General features: G+C 44.9%; 1 protein-coding gene across 3 annotated transcripts in view; it reads left to right on the top strand.

Moving 5' to 3' along the window:
* Positions 1 to 3,482, top strand: part of pcdh10b (protocadherin 10b) — a 14,336-nt gene extending 10,854 nt beyond the window's left edge. For 2 of the 3 annotated variants that reach the window (XM_005751284.2, XM_013915447.1), the window contains exons 4-5: positions 388 to 723; positions 2,243 to 3,482. In XM_005751284.2, the coding sequence (XP_005751341.1) occupies positions 388 to 723; positions 2,243 to 2,262 (356 nt within the window). In that variant the 3' untranslated portion in view covers positions 2,263 to 3,482. The remainder of the gene's footprint in view (positions 1 to 387; positions 724 to 2,242) is intronic. The other variant, XM_005751285.2, reaches the window with a different exon arrangement.
* Positions 3,483 to 9,733: the final 6,251 nt, after the last annotated feature.

Here is a 9,733-nt window from a genome sequence, read left to right on the forward strand (position 1 = left end):
GCAGCATTGCAAGCATGCTGCAGTAAACTCTGTAATATCGTCCTGTACTGCGTCATCATGTCTGAACATCAGCTGTCGCTCTCGAAGCGTCACGGCTAAACTCCGCTGAGAAGCTGTTTGTTTCTTGTGATGAAATCTTTATGAAGCTGAATGTGTTCGTACTGAAGCAGCAGCAGCGGAGCCACGTTGTTGATGGCTGCGTGTCAGCACAGGTTTCTTTCAGTCTATTGTGCAGCAGCTTTGATCTCAGTGCTGGGAAACAGAAAGGAATCAAAGAGCAGCTTCATAATTGCAAACTCTGAACATGTCAGATCTGGTTACAGCTTGTGCGTGCACCGTTTTGCTCGTAAAACCTTTAATTTCTTCTCCCCGCCCCCTCCCCTACAGGCGCTGATCTGTTCTCCAACTGCACAGACGAGTGTAAGGCTTTGGGCCATTCTGATCGCTGCTGGATGCCGAGCTTCGTGCCCTCTGACGGGCGCCAGGGTCCCGACTACAGGAGCAACCTCCATGTGCCCGGCATGGACTCGGTCCCCGACACAGAGGTATTTGAAAGCCCAGAGCAAACGGCCGATAGATCATTCTCCACCTTTGGCAAAGAGGCGCCTCTCAGTTCCCAACACCTCCACCAGCACCTCAGCCACCACCACGGCTCCTTAGAGAGGAAAGAGTTGGAAGCATTTCTGCCTAGCTCCAGAGCACCTTATAACCCGGCTTATTTAAGTGAGTATTGTGTTTTGCTCTGGCTGCCTTGGAGCCTGCCCGGCTCTGATCTGCTGATCAAATTAGCAGAAAAAGAAACGATTGGAAATTGAATTTTCTTCCTGGATTGGCTCGTGGAAGCTAGCGTGAAATTCATTTTAGATTTGACCGCTGTTCTCTCAGCCCTCTGTCAGAGTGTTTAACTAACTCTTCCCTCTTTCTCAAGCATCTCCATTATCTCCGTCTGTGACCATCTTATCTGCACACACACATGCAGCGCTGTGGTCTTTGGGCCCTTTCAAATAATAAATGCCAAAAGCAGTTATGATCTATAAGGTTGCTTTGATGTGGGTGGAGACGTTAGCGTTATGGGAAGCGAGACACCGGCCCTCTCACGAACAGCTGACAAACGACTGTTTTTAACCAGAGAGAAGAAGAAGGACAGACGTGGAGCTGAGCGTCTCATTCGTATTCGGCCGACGTCAGCTGGTTGATCAAAAACCGGTTTCATATAATTAAAGAGAAAATAAAGCAGGAAAAGGCCCATTTTTCTAAAGTGCTATTCAGAGGCCACAAACAGATCTGTCCTCAATCACTGAAATTTGGTGATAATGCTTAATTATAATTTTGTCAAGCGGCGCCTGAAGAGGCGCCTCTCTCATCATCCGGCACAGCTAGCTGGAATTATCAGAGACCCGCTGCTTTCCTCGTGCCATCATTTAAAACCACAGCACGCTGTGGGAGCAGCAGGAAAAAGGCCTTCTCCCTGTAATTAATATTTTATTCATTGGCTGCGTTTGTCTGCTTTTCCTCGTTCTGCAACAAAAGTTGTTCGATGTGAAGCAACCCACTGCTCACATTAGAGCGCTGTCGTCGCTGTGAAAGGCCGCGTGCAGTGTTTGCACACAGGATGGGGTCAGAGGGCAGTACAGCACGAGGACAAATACATGAACAGATGCTTGTATTTATAGCAATGATGTAGTTATGATTATGGACCATTACAGCAGCAGTGTGTGAAATAATAAAGCAGTAATATGAAGGTAAAAGTTGCCTTTCAGCGGTTTTTCTGCTGCAACTTGAAATGATTTGAACAAAGACAGTCGATGTGCGTCCGCTGTAAGCTGCACAGCGATTAGCTGCTCTGTCCTCGCTGTTGGTTCAACACTGAGGCGCACGGGAAGTTGTTGGAAGTTGTTTTGTCCTGTGTGTTTGTTTGGGGGGTGGGGGGAGCTCTCTAATCTCATTAAGTCAGCCAGTGATACACAAAGACCCTTTTGTCCCGGGAGGTGCAGGCCTGGGTGTGGTGTGCAGGGGGGGAGCACCTTTTGTTGGTGTCCTAAATAAACTGGCAGGATTCACTCTTCCCCCCAGTGCCAACATTCCCACAACCCCCTCCCCCCACACACACACACATGTTATCTATCAGCATTTAGCTGACACGCCGGTGACTCTGTGTGAGTGAGGCCGTGTCACTGCTGCTCTGCACGCACACAGATACCGACACACAACTAACCGGCTTCTGTGTTTTCTGTGCTTGCAGCGAGGAAAAGGCTTTGCTAGCTCCTTCCGCGTGGACGTACCAGAGACTGCGTGAGTTTGCACAATTTCATCGTGACGACCAAGGGTGTAAAGTTTTCAGCCCATTTTGTCCTCCACTGCCCTCATCCCTCCTCGCTCAGCAAAAACACAAAAAGAAGAAAATTTTACATGACTGCAAACAAAACGAAGAAGAAAGAAACACAAAGGAACAAAACACTCGGAGCGCTGCCGGGTTTGACAGAGACGGTGGGGAGGCTGCGGGGAAGGAACACAGGTGGAGGAATCGCCTTACTGGAGATGGCCGTTGTCTCAGCAGGACTGAGAAGCTCGCAGAGGACGAACGATGGCGACCCCCGTCACTGATCCCTTCATCTTTTTCCACTCTATGTGTGCCTGTTTACAGCACTGATGTATACATCTGTGAGGATAATGAAGCCAGATGAAGACTGCAGATGAACTACGGAAGGCAAACCCAACTGAGAGCCACCCAGAAAAACCACCACTCAGCCCTTTAGGCGTCAGAGAGAGACGCCAAGTTGTACAGGAGAATCTTTGTGCATTTCAGATGCAATACCACTGTTTTAGATTTTTCTATTCTTTTTGTGTGGTCAGGTCAAACTTTGTAAGAAAAGACTGTGGGCAGATTTTCAGTTTTTTTATTTATTTTTTTATTTATCCGTTTGGTTTCGGTTCAGCAGCCACACGGCGGGCTCAGACCCAGTCGGCCCACGTTGTTCTGATGCGTCAAGTAGTTTCTGTCACGTGTGAGAAGTGTTTATTGTACTCTTTTAAAAGTTTGACGCTGAATATAAACCTCTCTATATAAATCTATCTATATCTTCTTGTTCTGAAGGTGTGCTGCTTGTCGGCTGGTTTCTGATTCAGAGCTTTGATCTGTTTGCTGCCCCTGAACAAGGTCGCCGGTGTTTTCACAGCCGGAGACGTAAAAAGAGACAGAACAGCCTTAGCAGATGTAAAACTCGACTTCTTATTGTTTGACATCATTTCATTATTTTTTCCACTTCAAGGTATTAATAAAGAGCATATCTATAAGTAAAATGGAGGTAATAATTTAGACTGAATCCATGGTAATTCTGTGTCATTGTAACCAAAACTTTTAAGGGTCCATTTGTAAAGGAGTGCGACAAAAACACCATCAAATGCAAAGAGTGATGTACACGGTGCAGTCCAGTTTCTCTCTCACACACTGCAGACACAGACACACTAATATGGCGACAATAAATGACAAAAATGGTAAAAACGCCGTCTGCGTTTGTTTTCGTGTGTCCTTGTTGTGAATGTGAACGCTGCTTTCTGCTCATTCCATGCATCATTTGATGCCTAATTAAAATACAGTATCAGGTAAGGCAGACCTGCCAAAGTAAATAAGGGAGATAAAGCTGCGTTTATTCAAATGATCTCAAATGAATGTAAGTCCGTTTATCCTCGGGCCGAAGGATTCCTCTTCAGGAGGATCTCTGCGACCAGGAAGCAAATTCTAAATACAAAGGAACATTATTACGATTACATCCAGTGCTCCCTCACTGTAACCGCGCTGTTTCATTTTGGTGCAATGTTTTATTTTTCAGCGTATTGTGTTCTGCGTCCCGATTGGCTGTAGACCATCTCGTGCCGTGTCTCCTGTACAGGACAGAGTGCGTTCAGCTCGTCACATTTACATAAATCTTCGATCGCTAGCAGTGTGACTCTGAATTATTATGATGAGTGAAAAGGAAACATTTACGTCAAACTTTACTCATCTCGTTCTTCTTGCTTCCTTTACTTCAGCACCATTGATTCATTAATGATTCCTTGATGTTGGATTCTCTCACAGCTGCTCTATCCTGTGTCCTGGACCTGAAAACAGGGTTTGATCTTTGGTTTCATTCTATAATACGGGACTTATTTTTCTAAGGTTTGAACTTTGAGAGTTTAAACAAGAGAGAAAAGTGTGAAAATGTTCCTGCCTGTCTGAGAATAGAGTATAAAGTGTGCAGTGAGGGGTTTTACAGCCTCAAACATCTATAATAATTGTAAAAAATAAAGCTGGTTACTTCGCAGATTTCAGCTATCGCGGGTTATTTTTGGATCGTAACTCCGGCGATAAACAAGGGGCCGCTGTGTTATAATTAAAATGATAAGTATGTGTGTTTTATGTCAGTTTGCATTTAAATGTTCCAACAGCTTATATTTAAATTATCACTGAGATAATTTTCAATGTGGAGACGAGTGAAGTGTTTTTGTTTTTCTGCACAGTTGCTACAAATTTTAATATGAGACAAAACTGAACGAATGCAAAAGGCAGCAGCCAAACCCACCTGACATAATAAGGTGTGTGTGTGTTTAGCATTCTGTAAAGAACATGCTACCTCTCATTAACTCTAATTATCAACGATGAAATGAATGTGTACAGCTGTGAGGCAGATTGACGAATGAGTTTGGGGTCAGACTGAAGCTGTTTGGCAGATGATGCCACAGTGCCCTGCAGAAGGTGGCGGTTTATCACAGACCTGTCGTTTGGTTACACGGTGGAGCTTTTTTAAAGCTTCAAGCAGGAGGTTTAAGAGCCCGTTCAGGTAAAACACTTTGGACCGAGCTCAGTGACCAAAGCTTTCCAGCTCTAATCTAAGCACAAACCAGCACTCAGGATTACTTTACCAAACACACAATGACAGGTGAACGTGAGCTCGATGCAGTATTTTTAGTTTTTGAAAGAAAAAACATCAGCTTTATTGTCCTTCGTTGTCATATCCGCTCATTTTTAATCCACTTGTTTCTTTTCAGCTCTGCAGATTTAGAGATCTCGCTGCATGTTTTCATCAGACTGAAGGAGATGTTGAAGCTGTAATCCAAGGTAGATTATAGTATTTACAGATGGTGATGAACCAATAACAAGGTAGACATCAGACTAAATAATTTGCAGGCTTAATCTTCCAGCACAAACTGACTATTCATTGATTTGTTCATCTGCCATCAAAAAAAGAAGAATCTTTGTTGGTGCAAACTACAGGGTGGGCCATTTCTATGGATACAGCGTAACAACATGGGAATGGTTACGTTGAAACCAAGCACACCATTGTTGTTCTTGTGACATTACCAATAAGTCTGATGTGTCACATGACCCTCTTCCTATTGAAAAAACAAAAGTTGTATCCAAGATGGCCGACTTCTAAATGGCCACCATGGTCACCGCCCATCTTGAGGAGTTTGCCCCTCACATATACTAATGTGCCACAAACAGGACTTTAACATCACCAACCATTCCCATGTTATTACTCTGTATCCATAGAAACGGCCCACCCTGTACAAATATTCCAAGCAAACAGGGTAAATACGACAGAAACGTCTCACTTTGTAGGCTTCAGAATGAGAAGTGAAAAATAGGACGACAAATAGCGAGTTGGCTGAGTGTGAAGCACTGACCCCGGGCCTTTTGTTGCTGCGTAATGAGGGCAGAGCTATCAGAGCAGCGCCATTTAGATTGAGGACAATAGTTGAAGGAAGAGCAAGTTCAGTATAATCATATCTATTTTCTTGTTAAATGGAAGCTATTATTTTTGACCTCCACTCGACGCTAATCTCTGTCACAAACCAAAAAGTTTTAATTTCCATGTGCGTTTGTGCACACTCGGCTCCAAATGAGAAAAACCATTAGAGTATAATGAAAGATAAATTAAGAACAAAAAGGAAAGGCTTACAATTCCCCAAACAAATGGGAGGATTCGAGGAGAGGCAGACGGTAAAATAAAGACGCCGTCGTCTCTCCTTCTATTTCCGGTTGGGCGGTGGGTGCGGGTGAGGAGGTAATTGCATAGCAAGTTTCAAAGTCACTGGCTTCACAAAGGCAAAGCGGATTAGAAGCCAACACTGAACTTTTTGTGTCAGAGCTCTCCTCTATTGCAGATGCTGCCGGACATCAGAAGACGAGTCGTCACAGTGAGTCGGGGCTTGAATTCCCTGCTGAGGAGCACGGGTGGAAATAGAAGCACAGGCGGGTGGATGGTCTGTGTGAAGGTTGATTAGAGGCTCTTCAGATGTGGCTGAATGAATGATAGACTTTGGAAAAATCACATAATAAGAGATTTTGGCAGCTAAAGAGCTTTGCTCCTACTTTAGGCTCCACGCCCTTGGATATTAAGCAACCAATCAGGTGACAGTAGGCGCGCTCCAAGTGCATTCGCCTCATAGCTGCTCATAGCCTTCATCACGTTACTGTTACCAAGGGGTTCTGTTTACGTGAGTTGAGCATTACAAAGTGTCGGCCTTACGTTGGCTGGAGCAGCTCTACTGATAGTTCCTAACATCAGCTCGTGGGTTCAGGCTTGGTTGTGTTTAGGTGTGGCTGCTGTGTGCGTGGCTGCTGTGTGCGTGGCTGCTGTGTGCGTGGCTGCTGTGTGCGTGGCTGCACTGAACTGGACCTGCCAGCAGTGTTTGTGACTTTTGGAGCATTTATTTGTTCTTTGGTCCTTTTACACAGTACAAGAGGGGATTAAAGGCACTAGAGTTGGCGACCTTTTGGTTAGCATGAATAAATCAAGGATGCTATTTCTGCACGATTTCACCAATAACAATAACACAGTTTGACCTCAGTCCAGCAGTTATCACTAACACTAGCACGCTGTTATAAACAGGCATTAACTGACAGAAGTTCTTCATTTGGAGTCCTCGTATTGATACTAATATTAGTGATTATTATATTTAGGGACTCATTATTATTGCAAAAAGTAGCTGGGAATGAAAGTCATGGAACAAGCCAATCACAATAGCTGCAGAGTGCACTGACATGGGGGTTACAGGTTACAGAGCTGGTCACAGAGGAGCCTAAAATAGAAACATACTGGAGGAAAAAAGGAGAGCACCATGACAAATGTGTCACTTTCTTCATCGTTGGGTTTCCTTTATTTTATTGTAGGTTTATAACCTGTTCAAAGAAAGTGTTTTGGTTTGGACGGACATGTCTTTGTAAAACTATCGACACACTGAATGACAGGTGCCTTTTACCTCAGTATGTGGAGGAAAAGTCTAATTATGTCACTTTACTGTCACTCCATATATTGCAGACATAAAATAAAACAAACCCAGCTTTACAGGTTGTTTGTATTACAATGAAAAATCTTAGAAATCAATCAAGGATTTTCCTTTTTTTGTGTTCTTGTAAATATTTTGTATTTTTTCTCTCAGTGGAGGATTTTTTGTTCTTAACTAAAAGCCTCACGTATTCTGTCATTGTTGATGTGGTCATAAAACAGGTTCTTTTAATCCACTTCCTCACTTGCTTTGTAAAGACTGTGACCACTTTGGTTCCATCATGAGAATAAAGTTAAATTGCCATTATAAGTAAAATTTTTGACGTATAGTTTAAGAAGTTCATTTAGCTCGGCTCTGGGAGAGCATCAGGACCAGGGTTTCTGACTATTATTGCAGCCTTATATGAATTAATTAAATTAACAGCAAGTTTTTTTCTAACTGAAAAATAAAGCGCCTCGAGGCGTCTGATGTTGTGATTTGGCGCTGTATAAATCAAACTGTTCACTGTGCTCAAGAGGCCTCAAGAGTTCAGGAGTTCGTCTTGTAATCAGAAGGTTGCCGGTTCGAGCCCCGGCTTGGACAGTCTCAGTCGTTGTGTCCTTGGGTGAGACACTTCACCTGTTGCCTACTGGTGGTGGCGCCAGTGTCCGACAGCCTCGCCTCAGTGCGCCCCAGGGCATCTACAATGTAGCTGCCATCACCAGTGTGTGAGTGGGTTGATGACTGGATGTGTAAAGCACTTTGGGGTCCTTAGGGACTAGTAAAGCGCTATATAAATAATGGCCATTTACCATTTACAAAGTGACAGTGTACACTGAGGTGTGATCAGTTGGTGTGTGGATCTGACCCCAGTGGATGAATTAAAGAGTCTGACAGCAGCAGAAGCAACGAGCTCCTGTAACGCTCCCTCAGACAGCCTGGTTGTAGGAACCTGTTGCTGAAACTGCTCTTCAGATTGTCCAGTGTATTATGGAGGGTGCGAGTCATTGTCCATGATTACCAGCAGTCTGTCACTGATCACCTCCTCCAGGGTGGAGAGCTTCATGCCAACAACAGCCTCGGCCCTCCTGATGGTCAGTCTGTTTGCGTCCTTTGCTTTGACGCCTGCACCCCAGCACGCCACAGCAAAGACGATGGTGCTGCCAACAACAGGCCGATAGAACATATGGAGCAGCTGCTGCAGACACTGAAGGATCTGAGCCTTCGTAGAAAGTAAAGCCTCAGAGCCTTTGTGGAGGCAGCGTCCGTGTCAGCAGACCACTCCAGCTTGTCATCCAGTTGATCTCCCAGATACTTGTAGGATGTGACTATTTCCACATCAGTCCCACTAATGCAGACAGGAGAAGGTGGGGATCTGTTTCTGCAGGTGGTTCACCTCACACCACCTCATAAAGAGATCAGTCCGTCCTCTGTACTCCTCTTCCCGTGTCCACACTTCCAATAATGGCCGTGTCATCAGAGGATTCCTGGAGGAGTTTCTGTGATGTGCTTGAAGTCGTCCGTATGGATGGTGAAGAGGAGAGGGGACAGGACAGTTCCCTGGGTGCTCCTATGTTGCTGTTCAGACTCTCTGACACACAGCTCTGCAGTCTCACAAACTGTGGTCTGCCTGTCAGGTAGATCCACTGGACCAGTGGAGCCTCCACCTGCATGGACTCCGACTTCTCCCTCAGCAGCACGGGCCGGATCAAGTTAAAGGCGCTAGAGAAGTCCAAGAACATTATCTGAACTGTGGTGTTGGGTCGAGGAACACGCTCTCTGCAGCACATGTATCACTGCATCATCCACCCCCAGGTGGGGCTCCAGGATAAGTGCTCGGAGAGAAAATCATCTGGACCTATTTCACTTAGAAGCTGATTTTGTGCTCTCCATAGAATCAACTCTGCTCTGTGTCGCCTAACCATGGATCCGAGGCGCAAACTCTTGGGAACACACCTGCTTTGTCTGCATCTTAGGGTGAAAGGGAGATGGTTTATAAAATCTGCTAGTAGATTCTGATTGTGACCTACACCCACTTTCACACCTTGGCTCGTGGGATTAGGTAGAGGAACAATAGGGGGTCCAGGCCCCTCTTGGGGACACTCCAATAGACCTTAAATCTGGGACTCGCCACCAGTTGCTCTTAGAACTGAAGAAGCTTCTTGGATGAAATGTCTTCAAGGAAACTTAAAGAAGTCCAGATGCTTTTCTTTCCAAGCTCCTTAGACCACGACGACCTGGATGACTGAGAACCTTCACGGAGACATAGGTCCGCCCTCCTGTAGGTGCACATGGGACGTCTGTCTGATGAGACCAACATATAGCATTATAAAGTAGCATAAACACTCAATAAATAAATGCTGGTATAATTGTCTAAGCAAAACCTGTGAACAGGGTTTGAGGTCATGTTTGCTGTCCACAGGCTGGCTGATGGAAGTCTGACATTTTTAACTTTGTTTCCTTTTCTACACTCACATAATTTTAA

The sequence above is a fragment of the Pundamilia nyererei genome, unplaced genomic scaffold (genome assembly GCF_000239375.1).
Source record: "Pundamilia nyererei isolate P.nyererei 1_Seehausen unplaced genomic scaffold, PunNye1.0 scaffold00305, whole genome shotgun sequence".
NCBI lineage: Eukaryota > Metazoa > Chordata > Actinopteri > Cichliformes > Cichlidae > Pundamilia > Pundamilia nyererei.